The 25,727-nt window shown below is 40.4% G+C and overlaps 2 protein-coding genes across 3 annotated transcripts; one reads left to right on the top strand and one right to left on the bottom strand.

Annotated features, from left to right (window-relative positions):
* Positions 1–1,506: 1,506 nt before the first annotated feature.
* LOC135241551 (vacuolar protein sorting-associated protein 35) lies at positions 1,507–15,827 on the top strand. Its single transcript, XM_064312042.1, has 17 exons — positions 1,507–1,639; positions 4,262–4,360; positions 4,493–4,589; positions 5,254–5,377; positions 5,773–5,955; positions 6,446–6,659; positions 7,327–7,410; positions 8,118–8,227; positions 8,328–8,424; positions 8,936–9,084; positions 9,415–9,622; positions 10,617–10,772; positions 11,005–11,127; positions 11,726–11,905; positions 12,006–12,245; positions 12,875–13,018; positions 14,046–15,827. The coding sequence occupies exons 1-17, from the start codon at positions 1,637–1,639 to the stop codon at positions 14,223–14,225; spliced, it is 2,391 nt and encodes a 796-aa protein (XP_064168112.1). The 5' UTR covers positions 1,507–1,636; the 3' UTR covers positions 14,226–15,827.
* Positions 15,828–17,238: 1,411 nt separating this feature from the next.
* LOC135241552 (histamine H3 receptor-like) lies at positions 17,239–19,790 on the bottom strand. Of its 2 annotated transcripts, XM_064312044.1 has the most exons (4): positions 19,264–19,790; positions 18,942–19,108; positions 18,497–18,666; positions 17,239–18,406 (listed from the first exon to the last, which is right to left on the bottom strand). In XM_064312044.1, exons 1-4 carry the CDS (start codon positions 19,502–19,504, stop codon positions 17,779–17,781), a joined length of 1,206 nt encoding a protein of 401 aa, XP_064168114.1. In that variant the 5' UTR covers positions 19,505–19,790; the 3' UTR covers positions 17,239–17,778. The 2 variants fall into 2 exon arrangements, with proteins under 2 accessions (XP_064168114.1, XP_064168113.1); XM_064312043.1 differs by having other exon boundaries at positions 17,239–18,666; positions 19,264–19,788.
* Between the last annotated feature and the right edge of the window lie 5,937 nt (positions 19,791–25,727).

Raw genomic sequence — 25,727 nt, 5'->3', positions numbered from 1 at the left:
AGCTGCTTTAATGTTCTATGTTCCTATGTTTCATGTTTTGATGTTACTCCTTTTAATTAAAGTTTCAAATGCTCTTGATAATTTTAGATTAAACCTTCTAAATATATTTTAATTACCTGGAGTATATGTAATAAACTATTTCCACACTTATTACAGAATCCATTTTGTAACATGCAGTAAGGCTTATTTCAAAGAATCTTATTCTTATCATGTAATTGATTAACACCACCCAGAAAGGACCCATAGCATTTTCTCAATTACAATTTGACTGTTCTTACAACTCTTTCTGCTGGATGGAATTGAGAGATGTTTGGCTGGAGATATAACTGGCACTATTTGCAGGTAAGAGGCCTGCCATTCCCATGATGCTGGGATCAGAGTGAGGCAGAGTGATACATGTTTGCATGCATTCCTCACAACATACATTTATCCTGGAGACTACACTGCAGCTTCTTAGGTTTTAAGGAATTAACTCAGATCACTTGACTATCCAACCAAGCAATATATTTTTGACAGTCAAAGCAGTGGAATCTTTGGATGTGGCACATCAACACACAAAGACAGATATTGAAATATGATGCCTCACTACAGAAAAAGTGCAATGTTTTTCCAAATGCTGGATGACTCAGCAAATCAAACTGGTTTTGATTCAAGAACCTGAAAGACTTCAGATACATTATCTGTACCAGCGATTACATCATCCAGAATTATAAGGTGGACAGCACACTGACAGGCCAATCTCACCAGTTCAGACTTCTAGGAATGTATAAGAAATGGAGAGAAATTAAATACACACACGTACATGCAATATTTCTAACTTATTGTTGTCCTTGGGAGGTGCGGTGCCTGGAGACACAGGGCGCCTGCTGCAAGGCCAAGAAATTTAGTGTTGTACACACTTCTAGTTCATGCTAAAGAAAACTCTCCTCCCTTCACAATACTCTCTCAATGTCGTGAAAGTGTAACAAAACACATTAAGGGATCAGAGTTAATTCCATAAATAGCAGGAGCGTATTCTCCGAGATTGACTGTAAGTCAATATGGATAAGAGTAAGAGTGTCTACTAAGTGGCTTAAATGTAAATGAATTTGCAGGTATACAGGTATGTTTTTCATGTATGGAAAATACTAAACATGGTTTTATGGTGGACACCGGTGTTACTGAATTTCATTATTTTGGCTTTTTGAAAACATTACAATAGCAACATACGTAAATAGTACCAAGAGACAGCATTTTAGGCAAAAAAAAAAGCTTTAGGCATTTATTCTAATCAACGTTGCATGTTATTTTACATTAATGAATCAGTACATAAATGTGACTTCCACAGTCTGATAGCAAAATAATAAACCACTACTGCTAGCCAACCGCTGCGAAAACACACAATTTGAACGAAATATATTTTTATTTGGTCAGATATTTACCGTATTTGTTCGGGACGAAAGCACAAGATCGTGTTATTTATTCAGTTCTGTCGTTGCATTGGCTGTCTTGGCCGTCAATAATTTTTTTCTCTTGCCCATACATTTTTGTTTGGCCAATGAGGCGGCTCTGTGGGAAAGGGGTTGCAAGATAAGCAATAATCACATGACTAGGACCGCTTGAAAGGGGTAGTTGGTGTTTCCTGAAACTGATAATCATGGTAAGTGTATCTCAGTATATCAGAAAATGTACAATTTAACCCACGCCAAAATTCTGTTTTTTTGCCTTATACGTGTGCTGCGCATGATGATGAAAGTAAAGTGAGTTAGCAAGGTCTGCAGCATCTTTTAAAGGGTGGTGGTGCGAAAAGGCCCAGCGAGCTGGCTAACCCATACTCACTTGACTGGCCTGCTTTTCATGGCTTCTGTCATTTCCCTCTGCGAATAAAATAACGTCAGCGATATTAATGATTTGCGTTTGGTAAATTCACAAACGAACGATATTTCTCTGTAGAAAATAACTGGCAATCCAAAAGCAACATAAAACGACGCATTCTGTTTAATTAGCGTTGTTGCTAGTTGCGCAGTTAGCTACACACCTGGTAGGTGTAGCTAGCTCTAGCTAAAAAAAATGGCTATGGTCATGTCCATGTTTTGGTTTGGTTAAGGTTACGGGGCAAGTCCTAGTTTGCAAATTAAACCAGTGTATCGTCTGAGTCAACGTTATTAGCGATCATTTATGCTCTACCTGCCAATCGTTGCCGATAACACGAAAGACGATAATGTTGGGTAACTGCTAAGGCTGCTAAGCTAACTATTAGCGAGTTGCTAACGTCACAATTCTATCTGGGTAACGCTTGCAAATTGTGATGCTGTCTTCGATGCTACTTGATGGCTAACTAGCTAGTTAGCCACGTGAAAGCTACCTACTTTCTCGTCCTTATCTAGATAACTAATGGGTATTCGATGTCACAGGTTCAGATAGTCAAAATAGCTGTCTATTCGTTGATTATTGCTAGCTGAGTTAGCGACGTCCTTTTAAAATCGGTGTCTGTTTTGACAGAGGGCTGTCAATATCCATAGTCATAGGGTTACCTTGTTAGTGTAGTTAATTAGATATGGAATATCTGGTTAGTGAGAAGTGCGGATAAGATCCTACAGTATTGGACAGACAGGAGGTTGGCAGGCAGCAGAACATGAACTCTACTTTAAGGTTTGAAATGTAGCTTGAATTGTAACCTATTGTATTATAAATAAAAATGTTCAAAAGTTATTTCCTGAAATTTAGCATAAAATAATTAATTACCTAAGAAAGTATTTCTGCAAAATTTGAAAGTTGTTTGCCAGATGTTGTGAATGTCCAGCAATGTCAATGATTTAATTTAATTCACTTTAGAAGATGCGTAGATAATGAAGTAGGTTTTGTTTCCAAATCACATTGCACTGATCAAAATCCAAATATATGTTTTGGAATGGCCTTAAAACGTTGGCTATTACACCTGTAGGTAAACCACTTATGCTAATAGTTTTCAGGTCATATAAAAATCCCTAATCCAAATATTTTTGAACATGCTTGCTGCTCAGCTTTTTTGCTGCAGCTTGTGACAGAGGGTTAATAGTGTGTGAGTCCAAATTCACATCAGGCCTCTGGGGGAGGGTTCTGCTGGTTGATCACTCAGTTTTGAAAGGCCATCCTGTCATAACCTATCAAGGGAATGCATTTCCTGTGTTTGTGTTTCAGTATTGGGGCCCCAGGGAGAGACATGTGGCTATGACCTAAAAGGGCCGACTAGCTCTTTACTGGTTTCCGTTTTTCACATTACTAGCAGTACTAGTGTGCTGGCAAGGGCCCTACTATGTGGCATCATTCAGCTGGTTTTTAGTGCGGAGACAGCTGTATATATTCATGCCACTCTTTAACAGTAGTAACTGACTTGATTGTTATGTTTCTTCTGTGTTCCATGTCTGCATGGTTTTGATCTTGTGTGCACAAATTTTCTTATTGGAAACTGTGGACTCAGTCTCAAGAACTTCTCTTGTTTTGTTGTCTTCTTGACCAAACGCTGTATTGTACAGTTTAACCTGTGCATTGTTGCAGTGAATTTGGTTTTTGACAAATTGCCTACCGTTACGCTCATAGTGCACAGATTATAAATGTTGTTATATTGGCACAGTCATGTGTGTGCTGAGGTGTGCTGTATTTGATTGGGAACATGCAGAATATTTGTAACATTGTCTGAAATATAGACAGCAGTTGAAGCTGGTTGAGCCAATGGAAAGGGGAGCTTGTATTGAGGTCGTAGATAGATGATGTTCGTGTTGTTGCCATTCATGGAGCAGTCTGTCAGAAACTTTTATACCGTTACAGGTTGGAAAACTGAGATTGAGAGAGACTGTTATTTCATTGTGTGTTGGCATTTAACAGATGCTCTTTGCTGGAGTGTCTTACATGCATTTTTACATGCAGTCCTGTCTGTCATATCAGTTTGATATGTACTGAAGCACTTAAGGTTGAGCACCTTGCTCAATGGAACAAGAGCAGTGCCCCAGCTGGGAATTGAACCCATACCTTTGAGTTACAAGCCCAGTTCCCAAACCATTATACTAGACTGCCACATAATGGTTTCTAATCATGTCTGATCATTTAAAAATGTTTGTCTGCATGTTTTAGGGGCTTTCATGTAATTGACGAGAGAAGGAGCCTATAATTATCTCACATGACGTAGGAACGATTAGTTAATAAAACTCACCTGGGGTTCTGGGGTTGTCTCGCACTGAAAGAAAGTATACGCAAGCCGTCCCTGTTTACAGAAGCACACCACTGCTTTTTCTCTGTGTTGCAGCCCACCACACAGCAGTCTCCCCAGGACGAGCAGGAGAAGCTCCTGGATGAGGCGGTGCAGGCTGTCAAGGTCCAGTCTTTTCAAATGAAGCGCTGCCTGGTACGAGCACCTCTGCAACTTTTCTCTTGTAAAATGTGACTGTCCTTCAAGGAGATGTAGTCCCTCAGTCTCCCGTCCGTCTGTTTGTTTTATTCAGTGAATCATTTTGCTGTCCCTGACCTTTTCCTGCAGGACAAGAGTAAGCTGATGGATGCTCTGAAACATGCCTCTAACATGCTTGGGGAGCTAAGGACGTCCATGCTGTCTCCAAAGAGTTACTACGAGCTCTGTATCCTTTTGGTGTACTTTGGTGCAGTTGGACTCTGTACTGGGCCAGCATCTTCAAATGCAAAACATCCCTGTTCAGGACTACATCACTCACCATGTTTGCTGAAAACAAGTAGGCGCCTTGTATTCAAAATTAGATTCAGTGTTGCTTATATTATGCTATGAAGCAGAGCCAGAATATCCATCAAAATGTGCCTTCAGGGTAATTAATTATTAGTAACCATTTTACTTACAAACTTGCGATAACATAAGTGCCAGTCGTTAAGATGCATGCCTCAAGACCTGCAAGTGAAATTCATGCAGGACATAAGCAGAGAGTGAGGGCTTTATTGAGCTGTGGGTGCAAGAGGGCAGGTTGATTAGGTCTGCCTGCAGATTTGTACAGAAGAAATAGGCGGATGGCTCGATGAGAATAGTCTATGATTTTGTGCCCTGGAGTTATTTTAAGCGCTTCCAAACTTTGAAGTGATGACAAAAAAATCTGAATCTTCTGTTTCAAAACTTCTGTCAATGCAACTGATTGAGCAGTCCCCACACTGTATTTTGTCAGGTTCATATTAATTACACTTGTGTGAAAGTTTTCCAAACACATGCACTTTAGGAATAACTGTCAGCAGTTGCTTCAATGGCTGATATTAAATATGAACGCTTGACTCTGAGTGTAGACATGGCTATCTCCGATGAGCTGCACTACCTGGAGGTTTACCTGACTGACGAGTTTGCGAAAGGCAGGAAGGTGGCAGATCTCTACGAGCTGGTTCAGTATGCTGGAAACATCATCCCCAGATTGTGAGTATTCAGTATCTCGTCTGTGCAGGCTGGCCTCATCAGTCAAATGTTAATGAGATGTTTCAAAACGAGACCCACGGCTACCCAAAATGACCGTCGTGTGCGTGTGTGCGTGTGTGTGTGTGTGTATATATATATATATATATATATATATATATATATATATAGCATTTTTAGTGAAATTGTGTATGTCATTTAGCAGAGCTAAATGGTGTATTTAAATATTTACACTAATTTACTGAAATGTCAATGGCATTGTCCTTTTAATACGGCAAAGAAAGCCAAAATTTTGTCAATGAATGTACCAGACAGATTGAAATATGTTCAGATGCTTAGTGTCATGTTTGTGCGTTTTTGTTTTGTTCCTCTCCTTTCTCCTTTCCCGCCTTCCTCAGGTACTTGCTGATTACTGTGGGCGTAGTGTACGTGAGGTCCTTTCCCCAGTCCAGGAAGGACATCCTGAAGGACCTGGTGGAGATGTGCCGAGGGGTCCAGCATCCACTGCGAGGGCTGTTCCTGAGGAACTACCTGCTGCAGTGTACCCGAAACATCCTGCCTGACGACGGGGAGCAGCCTGAGTACGCCACGCTCTTAGGGCTCGGGGGAACGAGGCCATAGCAGCCGTCCCACTGGTGGAACCACCTTCCCTGTCAGTCAGGAAGGCACATTCACTGGCTCTGTTCCACAAACATCTAAAAACCAACCCTTTCTGACAACACCTCTATCTTTCTTTTTAAAACAAACCAAAAAAAACATCTCTCTATCTTGCAGGCCTTTAGGCATGTACCTCAATAGTGGCACTTCTGATTGTAACTTTACTTGTCTCTATATATAGTGGTGTTTTCTTGCCATTTGAAGTCCACTTTTGTGAGTCATTTTGGCTAATATTGTGTGTCCAACAACTACATTTTAAATTGTTTGTGAAATTACTAAATTGTATCACATCTAGCATTGGCAGTGTTTTTTTTGCTACCTATTTGATTTTTGTAGTCCACTGCGTAGGCCTACAGTGAATTTCAGTTCTGTTGAAAATTGGGCTGAACGGCCTTCGCCCTGTCGCCCTCTCAGAGAGGAGACGACGGGAGACATCAACGACTCCATCGACTTCGTGCTGCTGAACTTTGCGGAGATGAACAAGCTGTGGGTGCGGATGCAGCACCAGGGCCACAGCAGAGACCGGGAGAAGAGGGAGAAGGAGCGGCAGGAGCTCCGCATCCTGGTGGGCACCAACCTGGTGCGGCTCAGCCAGCTGGAGGGGGTCAACGTGGACAAGTACAAACAGGTGGGCGGCTAACGAGGAGCGGGCAGGGCTGGGCGCGGACTGCGCGTTACTCACAGCCTCTTTAAGCTCTCGAGTGTGCTCAATAATAACACCGCCCTGCTCCTAACGGCTGAGTGGCTGAGACCGCAGGATGATCCTTATTGGAGAGCCGTCAGTTTGTCTGCCCTGAGGGGGCTAAGAGTGAATGTTTGGAGGACTGCCCTCTCCACGTTTTGAGTGCTGTACTTCTTTCAGGAGCAAGTGAAAGATGTGGGCTTGCCCTTTGATGTGCAAACTATGCCTCTCTCTCCCACTCTTAAAATGAGACCGTGTATAAAATCCATATTTTATGATTCATCTGTACTCATCTGTATCTGATTCTTGTATCAGATATTGTACCTACTGTCTTCTGTTGAGCATTTACTTGTTTTGGCTTTGTTGTTGCTCATTTATTGGAAGTGTCAGTAAATATGTAGAATTTGGACAGAATTGTTCAAAGGAAAGGGTAAAACATGCTAAATAAAAGAAATACCTAATTATTTTAGCCTCATTTTAAATGTCCTCTAAATGTAGTAATATTATCCCTTGTGATGTTCATTATGGTAGGAAATGGAAAGCTGAATCTGAAATGTGTAACGTAGGTGAAGGTGATCCACTGTGCCTGTAAGTGCTTTGTTTCACCTTTTAGATTGTGCTGTCTGGAGTCCTGGAGCAGGTGGTGAACTGCCGAGATTCACTGGCACAGGAGTACCTTATGGAATGTATTATACAGGTAGGCAGGGGTGTGCGCTACTCTTAAATCCATGGTGCAGTCCACTGGGACGCCAAGCAGCCAGATATGTTAGTCATGCTACTGCCACGGTACCATGCACAGTGTGTACTGTGGTTTTTTAAAAGATTTTGAAAACTTCTTGCCAATGTCTTGGCAGTATTTACCATCAACTTTCATTAAAATGGGTGTCAATGCTGTGATCTAAATGGCTTGTTTTCCTAGTAGCAGTTCCACCAGTCATCAGTTAGCCCTTGAACAGCATGGGGCTCACTCGCTCTGTTAATTACCTTGATAATTTAGCTGTATGCCTGATATTACTCTCACTTCTCCTTGCTATTAAAAGGATCGTGCTAAAAGCTGCTAAGTTTAATAAGCAGCTTTCATCCTTCGGCTGGCTTCATCCTGCCGTGTGGGCATGTTCTGTCCTTCAGCCTTACACTGACTGTCCTTTCAGCTTTAATAACTACAGCTGCCATTCATTATGACTGCGGCTGAAGTGTGTGGGTCCGTGCATGTACTTTTGTGCACCTGTGCGTGTGTGTGCTTGCGCGCGTGCGCGCACAGACTTGAATAATAACAATGAGGGTAGTAGTCTCAACTGCAGGATGCTTTGAAAGTGGCCAGGACTGAAAGCAACAGTAATGGAGGTTGATATTGCGAGCAGTGAGCTAGCGCCAGGTCTGTGAGTGCTGCCTTTTCTGCCGCAGGTTTTCCCTGACGAGTTCCACCTCCAGACGCTCAACCCTTTCCTGCGCTCCTGTGCTGAGCTACATCAGCATGTGAATGTCAAAAATATCATCATCGCTCTCATTGACAGGCACTGTACCCACATTCCTCGTCTTCTGTCAAAGTCTTAACATTTTGTAGTTTCATTCAGTATACTAATGTAGTAACTGTGTATGGATTTTCCCCTACAGATTAGCTTTATTTGCTCACAGAGAAGATGGTCCTGGCATCCCTGCAGATATTAAATTATTTGACATTTTCTCACAACAAGTAGCTACAGTTATACAGGTAGGAGGATGTTTCTTTTTTTAAATTTAGAAAATATTTGAAAAACAATATGATGTGCATTATCTTCCACTAATGGGAAATGCTTGGAGTTGGAATAAGTTGAATTCTGTAGGAATTCACAGAAATAAACTTGGTAAAGCAAACACCAACTAATATCAGTATGTGGGTGGAAAACACCAAGTATTCTCACTTTCTGAGAAGACACAAGAGGGAATTGCATAAAATCATGCACATTCAAGTTTGGAATTTTTGTTATTTTCTGATTATGGCAGATGTGAAGGAGTCATTTTATAGTGGCTTGTGAATTTTGTTTAATGCATCATTTATCATTAAAAATTGATAGTGGCCCCTGAATATCTATATTAATAGTAATATTGAGAATGTGAAAAAGGATGTTGTAGATGTGTGTGTACATTTGTATAAATTTGTTCACTGGTTTATTAGATGTTCAGAACCAGAAATGTGCTGGCGTGGAGTTTCTGCTAATACAGTCATCCTTGGTTGTCTCCAGTCACGACAGGATATGCCTTCAGAGGATGTGGTCTCTCTGCAAGTGTCCCTCATCAACTTGGCCATGAAGTGTTACCCTGACCGGGTAGACTATGTGGACAAAGTCCTGGAGAGCACTGTAGAGATCTTCAACAAGCTAAACCTGGAACAGTGAGTTTCCTGTGCTCCGAAGCTCATCTTCCCATCCAGTACTTCCTCCAGGGTCTTCTGCTCCACATTCTGTCTGTCTTGGTTCTTATCATTGTTTCTGCTCAACACTGTTTCAATCAAGGAGTTTGTACATGCGAAAGACATACTGATGTCAGGTAGAGAGCTGTTGGTCTGTTTACATATTCCACAAAATGTTACTATATATTTGTGAATATTTTTACCAAAATATGAATTAAAAAAATTCAGAGAATGGTTTCTACTGAATGTTTCCTAGAATAAAATTTTCAGTTTAATTTTCATACTTAATTTATGTGTGTTCTCTTTTCAAAGTATTGCAACCAGCAGCGCGGTGTCTAAAGAGCTAACGAGACTACTGAAGATCCCCGTGGATACCTACAATAACATCCTGACCGTGCTTCAGCTCAAACATTTCCATCCTCTCTTTGAGTACTTTGACTATGAATCTCGCAAGAGCATGAGCTGTTACGTGCTGAGCAACACCCTGGACTACAGCACAGAGATAATAGCACAAGAACAGGTGCGCTTTCTCACAATTTGGATAAAATTCACTTTGCATTCTCTGCATCATAAGATGAATATACATCCATCATTTTCTGTAAATACGATTTCTGACTCATGTAGAATTGGCACAGGTGCACCATAATTCATTAATGCTTCTAAAAGAATTGAAGTTGTGGAGAAAACTTACTTTTGTCTGGGTATGTCGACGGCATGCTCAAAAACAGTAACGGATCGTTCTGGGAAATTGTGTTGTACGAAAATAAGATTTTATAGATGATGACTTGTAAGGTGCATTGCAGTGTGAAGAATGCTTGGCTGGACAACAAAAAATGGAGTGGGTCCCAGTGTGAATTGATTGAAGGGGCATTTCTATTGATGCTAGCTGTTTAGTTCAGTCTTTTTGCTAGCCAAGCTACGAAACAAGATAGACTAACGATAGATAAACGGTGTGTGCTAGGATGTTATGCTGGAAGATAACATTTGTGTGCGTGTGTGTGTCTGAGCAATCCCAGGTTTCAGTACATTTCAGTGTTCTTGCTGGTTACTATTTTTGAAAGGTGAAACCTGAGTCACTGTTGAGCAGAACAGAGCATTCATCAGGGAACCAGGAATTCAAATGAATGAATGAATGAATGAACTCATTTGACTATTTAAAAATGAGATTTCATAAAACTGCATAGCAGGCAGTAAATACGGAAGAATTCCGAGATCCATATAACCTTACTGTCAGTAAGCTTTGTAACTTAAAGTAAAAAATAAATATCAAGTAAATCGGGTTCACTGATGGGTAGTCCTAGGCTAATACAACTGTTAGGAAATAATCATGCATAATGAGAAGATTTACTGAAGGCCATCCATTCTGTTTACAGCTGGTACTTTTCAGGAGACATGGATTTCTGCCTTATTTGCCCCAGAACAGGTCACAGTATTTCATATGAGGCTGAGTAACACTATTCAATGAGCTGAGTAACACTAGATTGATCTACGATGTTCTCTCCTTTTCCCTCTAGGTGGATGCCATCCTTAACCTGGTGTCAACGCTGATCCAGGATCAGCCAGACCAGCCTGCCGAGGACCCTGATCCTGAGGACTTTGCAGAAGAGCAGAGTCTGGTGGGCCGGTTCATCCACCTGCTTCACTCGGAGGACCCAGACCAGCAGTACTTAGTAAGCACCTCCGCTCAAATGTACCACACCTATAAAAATGCTTTGCACCCTGGGATTTGCAGTTTTTTTTTTTTTTTTTGCATAATGAAAAGATTTATTGTGGGCAAAGTTCTTTGTTTGAAAATGTGTGTTTTTGTGTGTTGATGAAAACTAGATTAGTCTTTGACTGCATCATTGGCGCAATTGATGTTGACCTCTTTTTGATCTTCATGAATGAATTGCTTCTTTTTAGATTTTAAACACTGCCAGGAAACACTTTGGAGCAGGAGGGAACCAGAGGATTCGCTACACGCTGCCACCTTTGGTCTTCGCTGCATATCAGCTGGCTTTCCGCTACAAAGAGAACTGTAAAACCGTATGTCACACACACCCTTTTATTTCCTGTTTTTATGCATAATTCTATTAATACTTCCTCTGTGGAATATTACTGTTGGGACCATTATATGAATGTTTTTTTTTTGTTTTGTTTTTTATCCTTGGTTTCCAAATATTTTTTAAGCTTTTATCATCTGCAATAATTAAGCGTGCAAGGGAATTTTAATTGCATTTTTGGAGAATGAACAGCTAATGGATTTTAATGTAAGTCTCAAGTGAAGTAAAGCAGCAGTTGTGGTTCATTAAGCTAACTTACTGCTACACCTCACTTATTCCTAACTGGAAATATATACTGCAAGAAATGTAGTACCCTCACCAAATGTAAGAGAAACTTTCTAATAGAGTGGCTCTGTATTTCTTATTGCACATAACAATAAGATTTTGTGAGGATGTTGTCGTGCAATGCCACACTTTCCTTTTTATGGTTGCGTATGCAGTGTGGTACTTTGAAATGTTGAAGTGTTTGAGTAATGGAAGTGTGGTTATATCTAGCAGACCTGTTATTCAGAAATAAGTCAATTTGAGCATGTGTGTGTTGTGCATATATATATTTATATAAAAGTCTGTGCTCTATTCAGGATGACAAGTGGGAGAAGAAGTGCCAGAAGATCTTCTCCTTCGCTCACCAGACCATCAGCGCTCTGATCAAAGCTGAGCTGGCCGAGCTCCCGCTGCGACTCTTCCTCCAGGGGGCCCTGGCGGCCGGCGAGATTGGCTTCGAGAACCACGAGACGGTGGCCTACGAGTTTATGTCTCAGGTACCGTCACATCGCTGTCAGGCTCACACGGGAAGCGCTTGACCGATGACGTAAGTGTAATAGAGTCAGTGTGACACTGACTCATCCCACCCCCCCGCAGGCTTTCTCCCTGTACGAGGACGAGATCAGCGACTCCAAGGCCCAGCTGGCGGCCATCACGCTGATCATCGGCACGTTCGAGAGGACCCGCTGCTTCAGCGAGGAGAACCACGAGCCGCTGCGGACGCAGTGCGCGCTGGCCGCCTCCAAGCTGCTGAAGAAGCCGGACCAGTGCCGGGCCGTCAGCATCTGCGCCCACCTCTTCTGGTCCGGCCACAACACCGACAAGAACGGAGAGGAGGTGGGAGGCAGGCAGGCAGGCATCTGTCTCCGCTTGAGTCATAGCACGCATCACCGTCCAGGTTTCTCATTGTGCGATAGGACCCTAAATGTAACCGCGGCTCGTTCAGACGGGCAATTAAACCGTGCGTCACAGTCTGGCTGTTTATTCTGTAGTAATTATAGTTTGTGGTTCATTTCACTGGAGTGATCAGAATGCATTCTGAAGGGAAAGTGATGATGATTTCCTTTTTGTTGACGGTGCCATTGAATGCGTGTCCGTCTATAAAGCGTTCTGTGTTTTTGCAGAAATGCACTGCTGGATACATTACATACCGGTTAATATTACATTGTCTCTACACCAGCTGTGGAAATTAATAGTTTTGGGGGAACTGTGTAAGGGAAATGGGCATGCATAATTTCAATTCCTGTGACTGAGAGGGGAGTTGCGCGGAACCTGTTTTTTTTTTGTGTGTGTGTGTGTATTTGTGTTTGTGTGTCAGGGATGGACTTTGTTGTGACCCACACAGAGTTTCTTACAGTGGTTTTGACAGGCCTGTTTAAACGGTACTGGGCAGTTTTGTACATCTTCAGACCCATGCTGGTGAGAGTAAGTGCTGTCTGTGTGCTTTTTCTAAATGAACCACTCAGATACGTGACGGGAAGAGAGTGATGGAGTGCCTAAAGAAAGCTCTGAAAATCGCCAACCAGTGCATGGATCCATCACTGCAGGTCCAGCTCTTCATCGAGATCCTGAACCGATACATCTATTTCTACGAGAAGGAGAACGAAGCGGTATGAGACCGCTCTCTCGCGGGTCCCGAGGGGCACACAGCTGGTGGTGCACATCTGGGGAAAACACCTCGCCAGAAAAGCCTCTCGCTATGAAAGAGGGTTCGGGTTTCTGAAGCACGAGCATGTGGTTCACGGGGGAATCGCTTCCGTAATAATTACACACAGGCCGGTGCAAAAAAAATCCCTCTTTTCAACCATGGATTTATTCCTCATTTCCTGTCAGTGGGGTGCATTTTAAATGAATGTGACAGTCGTTATTATCTGTTGAACTTTTAGTGTTTGCTAGCTACTACTTAAGAACATGTTATGATGTCAAAATTATAGTTTTTCGTTCCAACAAAAATGTTCAGCCAAAACGGATATTGTCAGTGTTATAATAATCATAGCAATTACAGTAATGACTTGCTTTTTAGAGCCCCATCCATTGATCTCTCTGAGCTTTTTAGGGACGGGGGAGGGGGTGCTAAATGTGGCAAGTAATACCCACCTGTATCTTAACAGCCATTTGGTGCAAGACTGTTCATCGCACATACGATTGGTAGTGGAAAGTGATTTATCTGTAAAACTAAAAGTAGAGATAGATGGCCTTATTAAGGCAGAGGATTTTTCTCAGACACCTGGGGTCTACCAACACTTTGCATTTGCTGTCATCGGATGTAATATTCACAAGTCACGGGTTAAGTTTAAGCTTCTTCAGAAAGAAAGCGCCTCCTCCACCACATTATCCTATGGCACCTAGCGATTGGTTTTTTCCACTTGATTTTGTATGAAGGCTTCCCCCTATTGGCCCACCAGCTCCACTTCCTCTAGAAACCTGCTTTCAGTCTGTAAACTTCAAGTAATGGAGGCCATTGATGCTAAGTAATGGAATTAAAGAGCTACCTAACCATGTATATTTACAGTATATATATCATTTGACAACTTTACTTCTGTCCCAGTAGTAACTCAGCCCAGACCTAGCCCCTTAACAACCTAGCCAATGTACTTGCTAGTTGTCAGCTTATGTGTTTGCTTGTTTGTGCCACAGGTGACGGTCCAAGTGCTAAACCAGCTGATCCAGAAGATCCGAGAAGATCTGCCGAACTTGGAGGCGAGCGAGGAGACGGAGCAGATCAACAAACACTTCCACAACACACTGGAGCACTTGCGCGTGCGCAGGGAGTCGCCCGAGGCCGACGGCCCCAACTACGAGGGCCTGGTCCTTTAGGGGCCTGGCGACGCGCGGCTAGCGATTCCATCCGGCGGTAACCGCCAGCTCTCCTCACCCGCCCCACATCTCCTCCATCTTTATTCTTTCTCATTTTTAACAACAGTCTCGCCATGCTTGCATTAGGTTCTCTTTCTCATAGAGCGTGCCTTTTCAAGGTGCCCAGAATACAGTGCGTACACTGTCCTTCGCATAGAAATTCTTCTGCACGATCATTCCTGAACTGTTACGTGGTATACATGTGGGCCTGTGGTCTCCATCTGACTGTACATTGGGGGCATCCCTTTATTCCAGTAACCTTTTTTATGTTCTGCATTCTGGCTTCTGTGTAGTCCACACTGCGGTGTTGTTGATGCCCAAGGTGGCACCAGCAGAAACACGTCTGTCATTTGTCAACTGCAGAATATTACCGATCATTAATACAGGGACGGTAACATCACTCATCTGTGTTTGTGGTTGTTCTGGTTTCAGTTTAAAATTGAGGAAGCACCGTTTTTTTTGTCTAACGATGATTAAGAATGCACTGATGCATGCATCTGTGTATGTGTGTGCCTGTATGTATAGATATGTAACTGGATCAGCTGTTTACAGTAGCCATTTGCAGTCCCTTGTAATTATCTTGGTATTGGTAAACAACTAGACTAAACAACAGTTCTACCATCTCACAAATATCCACCTTGATCAGAAGAGGAACTAATTTTCTTTTTTTGGGGGGTGGGGGTGGGGTTGTTCCTTTACATATTTTATGCGTAACCTAACTGTAAACCAGTAAAAAAAAACAAAAACAAAAAAAAAAAACAATTAAAGATCATCCGTATCACATCATTTGCACAAATAAATAATTGATTGCTATTAATCATAGATTAATTCCTTTATGCTGCCAAGTAGATTAAATGTCAAAATGAAGTGTTAATATTGAATGAAAATATAAATGTAATCATTGTATGTTGAATTCTTTGTTATTGCAGATTTTTTGTCATCATAGATGGTTGACTCAATCTTTTCTATTTGGTTTATTTAGTAATTCTACCACGCTGACATCAGTGTGTTCTGTACAGCCCATGCAGTTAAGGTGAACTATAAGTGTTCCTTTACAGTGTGGGAAATTAACTTTTTTAATATTTTAACTGATAAGTTCCCTCTTGTAAATCAACAAAACTTGTTTTAATTGGCCATGTGCTTTATGAAGAAAAAAAAACGTATGAAATTTTAAAAATATATACTTTCTCCGTAATGTTTATTTAGCTCCCCAAATGTGGTTTTTCTGTCACGATTATAGCTATGTATTGCGTGTGGATGAATCCTTGTTAAAAATAGGCATTTTTCACAATTTTATTTCAGAAAACCACCCAGTCTCTTTATTTTACACATAGCTAAAAATGTGCAACATTTACACAAGGACGTATGTACAGCCAGGACACCACCATAGCTAGGGAGGGATGAAATGGACTGAATTGTATCAATTTCTTGACCCTTCCAAGTGGTAATGGTATATATTACAATATTTGTGCTTCATTTCTTTAATTTGTGGCATTGGGCCATTAGGGAAAGTGGGGTGATTCAGATCTCAAATATTACATTAAACATGAGTATTTAAAAGAACGGCTTTTATTTTGTGTTACATCCAAATGTGATAGTACGACAAATAAAAAAATAAGTAGGCAGTAGTGGGTCAGTTTAATTTTGGGTTTAGTTTGAGTCACATGGACCAGCGTTTTAAATGCTTGGATATGCTCCTTATCCTGAACCGTATCATGCATAAGATAAAACTTCTGTAGCCATGAAAAAACTTATCTTCTTAGCTTCTACCAAAGAATTTGCAGCCTTTAGTGTTGAGGGGGAGCAGGAAATGTTTTCATTCTTACCCTGCCAAAAACAAAAAACTTTTTTTTGGCAAAGAAAGAAAAATATTTAATTTAACAAGAATGTAGGAAGCCCTGATGCTGATATCCGTATGTGAATAGTAAGGAATGTATGATCTGAAAGGGGTTTCCGATTAACATTTTTACATATTTTTTATTCATATTAGACACGATTATAATGTAAATAAGCGTAGAACAGTTTGCACTGGCACATGAATTCATGACGGTCACTGAAGTCACTTCCTCTGACTCATGTCTGTCAAAGCCCTACCCATAGACTGCAGTGTGATGAGCAGCATTTGGCATTGCATGTTTCAGAATAGAGCACGTGCTTGTCTGTGGTCTTCAGAATGGATGGCAGAGGTTGCATGAGTGGGTTGCTGGTGAATTAAAAAAAAAAAAAAAAAAAAAAAAAAAATCTTTTCCCAGAGAGTCTCTGAAAAGTAGCTTTCTCAAATATGCAAGCTTGTGCAAGTTACTGTTTTAGAAAGAGCAGCAAATGTACCCATTAATGTTTCACCTACGTGCTTTGTGTGCTGCTTACAATAAATTAGCATATTTTGAGTAGCAGCCACTTTTCAGTAATTGAGCTCCTGCTTGAGCACTTCAGCTTTCAAGTACCATTCCTTATAATTCTTCATTTGAATTTAATTCCTGCATTGGTTAACACCCATTCTGCTTTTGGACTGTTCATATTTTTAAAAACCCATTTAGTACAATTTACGATTTAGTCATTTGGCAGTGGCTGTTAGCCAAACCAGCTTCTAAAAGGACAAAACAGGGTGAGCAATTGTTTTTTTTCTTCTCAGTTTGGGTTGCCCAATCATAGTTTTAACCTGAGCCATACTTTGAACATAATTTAACTATTTCAAATGAGCACGTTCTACTCCTTGACACTGCTGCCAGTTATTTTTCATGTTTCAGAGCTGGCAACCACAGCAAATAGCTTTAGTGTTATTAGAATTTGATACCAGACTGCAGGATATGGCTCCGCTCTGGAATGCAATTTTCAGCATGCTACTTTCCAAGATTAAATTTTATCAAGTCAAAGCTTCATTTTAAAGAGTCACAAAGCACTGGTTCCAATTAATTTAGGGTCTTTTTGTTCAGGTGTGGATCAAAGGCAACTCATTGCATTAGAAGCAGGTGAGTTCAGAGAGGAAGTCTGGCTTTATTTGTTCTTGAAAAGGTTTATTACATAAATGGCTTACTTGACCATGACAAGATTCCAACTACACACCACTGTCAAGAGACTTGGGTACAGGACCATTGAAAACATAATACAAAATTTTAATACATAGTTATCTATAAACTGCTCACTGGGTAGAGGCACAAAACCAAGCAGAACATCTAACGGAGGTGACAGGGGGACACAATTAGGCTAGTTCTTAACAATTAATCTCCAAATAATTAAAAATCTTCCCACCTGCACTTGAACACATTCTCCCACAGAATGTTCTCACAAATGGAAGCGCAGCAGTTTGTATTGTTCTCACTTCACGACACTGCTCAGGGTGGTATTTGCCAGTTCAAGCGCTATGAGTCTCGTTTCTTCTTTCCACACAATTTCAAGAACACATTCCCTCTAGCAAGTGAGAGAAGTGAGAAAGATGTCATTCCTATCAGCATTCGTTCAATGCGTAATCGATAAATGACTGCGGATATGCAGTAAATGCCCTTCAGAATGCGCTTCAGCACTTGTGTTCCATGTGTTGGGGCTGTACCTTGATCTTAGAAGGGCACAGCAGTTTAATGAAGGCCCTCTTAAAGCTGGTATGACAGAGAGGGTAGAGTACTGGGTTAATGGAGGAATTGATCCACAGCAGCCAGAAGGAGATCTCATACATATAGTGCTGGACACACTGACCATGGCATGCTGCCCTGATGATCATCAGTAGGGTGTAGGGTGCCCAGCACAGCCCAAACACACATACGATCACCGCCAGGCACTTAGCCACCTTCTTGTCCCTGGAGAGGCGGAAGCAGGTGGCCATGCTGGCATCCACCATGTTAGACCTGCCGTGACCCTGCTCTGTGGTTCTGTAGCGCCGGTCGACCTGCCTCTGAACCAGGTCCTCCAGCTGGAGGGGTGGCAGATCTAGCATCCCGCCATCCCTGGTATTCCTCCCACTAGGTCCTGCCGTCACATCTGTGCATGGGAGACTGGAGCTTCTGGCCTCCCCAACTCTCCTCCCTGGTGCTGTTGGGCTGACGAAGAACACTTTCTGCTTCTCTTCCCGAACCATGCCTTGCAGTTCTATCCCGCTCTCCCTGTGTCCTTCACCGTCAGGGTTGCCTTCCCTCATCAGGTTGCGCCTCCTAATGTTGATATAGATGCTGACGTTGAAGTAGGTGACGCTGATAAAGGGGGTGAAAAACTCCACTGTGGAGGCCGTCATCAGGAAGTACCAGTTGTAGTAGAACTCGGCGTAGCACGCTCTGTCTGGGACCACGCTCCCACCAGCAACATGCTCCCAGCTAATGATGGCAGGCCCATACAGTAGAAACGCAGCCAGCCACACACATGCCATTTTCAGCAACGCCTCCCGAGTAACAGCTTGCTGGCACCTGTCACTCATCTAATACAAACCGAAAGAATAGCAATTTCATTGTTGTAAACTGGAAATTTCCAATAGTACCTGTTATATTCCTTAGCCTTTTTTAACAATATGTTTATTAGGTAACAGCATTGTTCATTGTGACCTATTGTTATTATTATTATCATCATCATCATCATCATCATCATTATTATTATTATTATTAACAGTAATAGGAAGCTAACATAAAATTCGTTCTGTTGGAAAATGTCAGCCTTCATTCAATCATAGGTTAATTTTTTTTTTTCCCCTCTTACTGCTCTCGTAACAGACTGGAACCTGTCGAAGCTGATGAGCACAATGTTGAACACAGACGCCGTGCAGAGAAGGTAATCAATGACGAGCCACAGCTTGCAAAGACCTCTTCCAAGTCTCCACTCTCCCGTTAGCACATAAGGGATATATATGGGGATGCAAAAGCCCCCTAAAGAAGAAAAATAAGGGGGGAAAAACAGTAATTGTAAAACAGCACGACTTTCCGACGACATTACTTCGTTTAGTGCGCAAGTTGGATACATTTACAAAATAAAAGGTAAAGTCAGTTAAAATGTATAGTAGCTTAAACTTGACGGTACTTACCCACTAGAAAGTCAGCTATGGCTAAATTTAAAAAGAAGATGTTGCCTTGAGTGCGCAAACTTTTCTCCACAACGAACGCCAAAATAACAAGTGCATTTCCGAGCACGGTGGCAAAAACTAGGAGTGTCATAAGCAGGGTCAAAAAAACTGAAGTTAACAAGGAGAAATGACCATACTGAGCACGTTGGTTTTCCATGTCGAACGCCGAAATATTCCCTGGAGTAAACGTGGATTGGTTCATTCTAAAACAGACGGTCCATTCCCTGTTTGTCGAAAAAAAAAAAAAAAACAGTTGTGGAGGTGCGGTGACTCAACGATGCGCCGGGGAAATCATGTCTTTGAATGTTCCAGAAATATCATTGTCTCACTCATAAATAAACTATCGCTTGACGGTACCAGTTGCGTTAAAATATGATTTCCGGAAGTCTGTCAGAATTCTGGATTATCACCAAGACAAAATCGCACGGGAGACGCACGGTAAATTGTTAAACAGATTGGAGAACACTGGATGTTTGTTTATTGGTCGTTTGTGAGGCTGTGAGGTCGATTGAGTGTGCGCTGCGCCTAAGTAGCTTGCTTTGCTATGGATTGAGCTGAAATGGTCGTGAGCATTACATTGGTTCATACAATATTTTTAGACATTTTTGTGGGTTTCCTGTGGTTGCCTAGGAATGGTTTAGCTAATACAAAATATGCCGCATATATGAATAGATGCTGTACATGACTGTTATTTAACCCCATGGGGGTAATTTATGTTTATTTCGTCATTTGCGCATGTTTATCTTTTGTCTATCCAGTGCGTCAGAATCTAGAATCACAATATTTGCAAGACATAATTAATTAGCCAAACAAAGCAGTCAACTATTTACATCAGAGTGTTATATTTAATTAAAATTTTTAAGTAGTTAAGTTGTAGTTGGTGTACTTAGGTGAATCATCTGAAATTAAGCTCTTAAAATGCTCCAAGTTGTAATTAAATACAGCAGAGACTTTTGTTAAAATATTATCAATGCCTTAAAAATCAATGCTGAATCATATTATAGTACTGCTATAAATAACCTTTTTGTTCATATTTTTGTTGCTTAGTTATTATGTATAGTATTATAGCATATTCCAGTTGATCATGATACGCGTTTTTGAGTTGACTATGACGTTTTGAGTATAAGTTTATAGTCTCTGTACATACATAGTCCACTTTTGTGTTTGAACACTTTTCAGTTTTTTTTTTGTTTTTTTTGTTCATGTTTTAGTTAGCTAAAGAACCATCTGGTTAGGTGTGCGGAGGGTGAACTAGTTTGCTGGGAGTCTCAAATAATTTTCAGCCTCTTCCTATGCACTCTCTCATCACACCTGCTCAGTTTTATCAATGACCAGGAATGAACAACCTCAAATGCATCTATGGAGCCTGGATCTGCTGGAGCCTGCTTTAAAATGTTACCTGTCCACTATAGTGCCACTGAATAGCAGCATAATGAAGGCCACGTTTTGTGTATATTTATAAATTATACACCATTCTTCTCTGGAGGCAGAGCCACTGCAGCAGTTTTAAAATGATAATACGCTATCAATAAGTGTTTTTCATTCATTCTCATCAGAATGAACTGGGATCTTGCGGCGATTCTTGTCAAATATCACATAATTTAAAAATAATTACTTTCAGTAATATTTTATGTTTCTTTATGTTGCAAAGCATCATATCATACAATATTGTGAGAACCAACTCAAACCACACAAATCAGAAAGTTGCAATGGCTTGTCCAAAGCAGAATATAATGTGTTCCATGTAATTCCATCCGTCTACCCATTCATTATCTATACCTGCTGCATGGGCAAGGTTGCGGGGTGCTGAAGTCTATCCCAGCATGCATTGGGCGAAACGAAGGAATACACCCTGGACTGATCTCCAATCTATCTCAGGTGTTCCATGTAATTCCATGTAATTCTCAAAATAGGCTCGCTGTTTCTCAATGTAATTCTTGCTGGCAATTTGTGTACATATAGTAGCGCAGGGACAGCAAAACTCCTGGAAGACCGGGCTTCGTGTTGGTTATTGTTCCAATCAATTACTATAGTTTTTGTTTTTTGACTGCTTTATAAACTACACTGGTACACTTGTGTACTTAAGCACAGTTAAACCTTTAGGATATGTTTGCAGACTCCAGCTGTAGCTGGTGCCTACTTAAATGTAAAATCAAGATATGATTGAGGTAATTAAATAATTTTGAGCAGAAGTTGGCACAAAACTGTGGAATGAATTGGCCCTTCTTGTTCACCCCTGTAGTTGTAGAGGTGCACAACAAGGGCTGATCTGTTTCAAGGTTTTGTGCCAGCTTCTAGTCTTAATTATTTAATTAGCTCAATCATATTGTAATCTGACATTTGTATGAGCACCAACTACAGCCACAGACTGCAATCATAACCTAAAGTTTTTACTTTGCTCAAGTACAGTAGTGAACCAGTGTAGTTTATATAGCTGTCAGAGAACTAAAACCAAGGTAACTGGTTGGAACAAAAACCAGCACACAGACCAGTACTTCAGGACCGGAGTTGTTCACTCTGGGTTCACTCTTTCTACCCTGCCACCTTCCTGCTGTACAAGGCCATCAGCACCCTGGACAGCGACTACAACTGCAGGGACATCAGCACGAACAGCACCACAGCTGCGCAACTTTTATTCAGTTATTTGCCACCAGGCATCTCCAATAAATTTTTCTGGCTATGAGCAATCAGGAAAGACATTGCAGCCCTATATGATGTGGACATACCAGCAGAGCTTAATATTCACTGCTGGGGTGAGTTTCTTCTTTTTTATTTTTTCATCCCTTTCCCCTCTTTCTCTTCTCTTTTGTTTCTTCTGTATTTGAATGTAATGAACACGTCATTGTGCTGCACCTCTGTGTCACTGCACATGTTCATTGTTTTGGACAGGGGGTGTGAAGAGCATCCTGTGATACAAACTGAGGCCAAGAGATTAATAATGTATTGTAATTATATAAAATATGACATTCATATTATCAAACTCATTTTAATCATGAAGTCTGGAAGCAGCAGCTGTTTTATTCAAGAACAAGAAAGCAATTAAGCAACTTATCCTGCTCCAGTGTTTTACACAATTAGCAGGAAAGCAGTTTTTACTGTGCTGTTAATCCCAATAGGTATAGGGCTGGACATCAATCACCCCAGAAAAAATCCATTTGCATTCTCCAGCAGGTTGTATGTTGACGTGATGCATTGAATTTATGAATTTATAGGTACATCAAATGACTGTCATTTCATTATATAACACTTCGGATAAAAGAAGACTACATAGACTACTAAATTATGTTTATATGTATATCTTATTCAAATTATGTGGAAAGGTAAGGTATATCCATAGACAAATGACAAGCCATTTGAGTAATTTGACATGCTATTTGAGCAATAGGTTATTAAGCTGTCAACAAAATGCTTTTTTTGTGGCAAAGTGGCTCATTGGTCTACACTACTAAGAAATATTAATTTTCATCAAATAAGCTGATAGCCCTCCAGAGTTTTCATGTGCCTATGATTTTGATTCATAATCAAAATCCAAATCTGACAATTATTCCACTCTAATAATGTGGATTCTACAAGGCTAATATATCTTTAGGCATCTAGATCTATGGCATATATGGAATTCTCTATTTCCCTATCTAATGTGATGCGTCCTCATTTAAATCTGATTACCTCTAGTCATCAGGGGTTCACCCATTCCATCTTTGGCTGAATGTTTCCCTGGTAATCCAACTGACACCTGTCCACATAATTTATCTGTAAGGTCTCCTATCATTCAATCTCTTTTGCAATCTTGAGGCTCTATAGTATTGCATCTGTGGAAAGAAATAAACCTTTTCTTGGCATGTTACACTGTAATCTGATAGAACATGCCCAGTTCATGTACGTGAACATTCAGCTGATGGACAGTGGAACAACAACATCTAGACACAAACAGTAATGGGAAAAGAGACAGTTATGCTTGGGTTTTGGAATGAGGAAATTAATAGCTTATTGGGCCAGGCTGACTGGGCTATGAAGCTGAATGGCTAGGTAGCAAGTTGTGTGCCCAGAGTGACATTTATAGAATTTTATGGAATTTGATATAGAGAATTCCACTAAAATTACCACTGCAAATTATATAAAATTGTGGCTATTTATAATTGCATTTTCAATAAAAGATGTCCTAATACAATAATTTATATAAAATATTTTTTAAATGCCACTGTTAAAATTAAAATCAGGGTTACAAATGTCAAGACATCTAATTGTACTTTACTTGATCTTCTGTCAGTATATATTGCCACTTATTTTCTTACTTATTTTTTCTTCTATACTAATGTCTGATATAGGCTGACATCTTGTTCTCTAAAGCTCAATAAATGACAGATGTCATTAAATAGAATGTGCATAGTGATCTGTATAACCACTTAAAAGACAGGGTCACTTTCAACATAGTGGTTGCTATGACTACCCAATGAAATGCTGAACATTTGAAATACTTTGTCTGGTTCTCATACTTGCATGTGATATCTTACATGTGTTAAAATTCCCAAAAGCTGCTATGTATATAAAAAAAATAATTACAAAATTAAAAATCAATGCATGGTCAAAATCCCTTTCACAGCCGAAGTAGCCAAAAGACCAAAAGCTCCCATCTATTCATTGAAACCCCCTAATCACATGAGATCCTGGTACAAACTGCTTCTTATGAAACACATTGAAATGTTTATTCTGCGCAGCATTTTGTGTTTGAGTACTGGCCTTTGTAACCTATATAAATCAAGAGCAAAGACAATACTTACATTAAAGTTAAATTATGGTCACTAGATTTGTATATAAGGCTTTTGTTGAAATTGGTCAAAGTGTAATCTAAATATGCATGTTCTTCCAATCAATAACATAATACGCTGTTTTTTTACAGTGGCGTCCATAAGTATTTGAACAGTGACACAACATTTGTTTTGGCTCTCTACTCCAGGACATTGAATTTGAAAATTAAACGATATAAGGTTAAAGTGCAGACCATCAGCTTTAAATTAAGGGTATTTACCTCTGTATCAGGCGAATCATGTATACCCTTTTTGTACATATTCCCCCCATTTTGAGGGACCAAATGTAATGGGACAACTGCTCAACTGTTTCTTGGCTAGCTGTGTGTTGTTACATCATTAGTCTATGCACAAGAAAGCTTTTTATGTCATTTCTATAATTTGCATTTGGAGGCTGTTGTTGTCTCTCAACGTAAGGACCAAAGGAGAGTGAAACGCCAATAAAGCAGGCCATCATGGGTGGAAAATTCCAAATAAGTGTATCTACAGTAAACAATGTTTTTGCAACAGTATAAAACAACCAACATTCCTCTAACCATTACTAGTCATCTAAAACACTTCACTCCATCAGTTTAAAAATACTATAGCCCTACTCCCTATTCATTGCTGATCATTTATTATGCTCTTAATTCTTACCCCTTAATCAACCATTACTGGTCAGCTAAAACATTCCACCTATTCCCCTAACCATCACTCTACCACTACCCCCTAGCCATTACTGGTAAAGTAAAACAGCCCACCATTGTATAGGCCCCTATTAATATTAAACCAACAGTGTTGATTTAATGTTAAAACAGTAATAAAAATCATTCTGTGTAACTTTTGCAACAATGCCATTTCTATACTGCTATCCTGAGAAACAAAACATTTTTTCTTACATATTTTTAAGCAAATACGAACAAATTGTACAGTGGTTTCTGTAGTTCTTGACATATTGCACAGTTTAAGTGGAAGGAGGAGGATGGGTGTTGAGAGCTGAAGAGTGACTAAAAAGGTGGCAGGTGCTAGAGATGATGATGTCAGCAGGAGCACATCTTGAAACAGTGACACTTTAACCCTGACAGAGCTCCTTGGCACCGAATCAGACAAAGTCTTATATTTCTTTCAAGACATCTGTGTGGGCAATCATGGGGAACTGGGTCTTGGCATGACATGTGGTAGCTGTTTTACTAAGATTTTTCACATGTACAACAATGTCTTGAAACTGGAATTTATGCCTCTTTACTGTCACCTGCTGGCTGTTAGACAGATCAAAATGGCTCACTTAGGTACAGTATGATCATACAAGTTTATCACTGAGTACCAAACTAAAACTAAATCTACATTATTATTATTATTTTGGTTATTTATCTAATTCAATTTATGACGAGTTTTCCTGGATTGGATTATTTCTTCCCCTCTGATACATCTGGCTCTGACAGCACTTTCCCCTGGGTGTTTTATGCTTTTCCTGTTTACAACAGAAACCATTCCATATGATGTGTCTTCTATAGATTTTTCCTTCACAGCCAGCAGAGGGATTTAGAAAAGCAGACAGACATATCACAGCATTCCATGGGCAAAGAAATAACCTGCAGGAACCCCTCCCTTGCAGAAGTAATTTCTGAGGGAGATTATTAA

This window comes from Anguilla rostrata, chromosome 16 (assembly GCF_018555375.3).
Source record: "Anguilla rostrata isolate EN2019 chromosome 16, ASM1855537v3, whole genome shotgun sequence".
NCBI lineage: Eukaryota > Metazoa > Chordata > Actinopteri > Anguilliformes > Anguillidae > Anguilla > Anguilla rostrata.
This window is presented reverse-complemented; position numbering and strand designations above follow the sequence as displayed.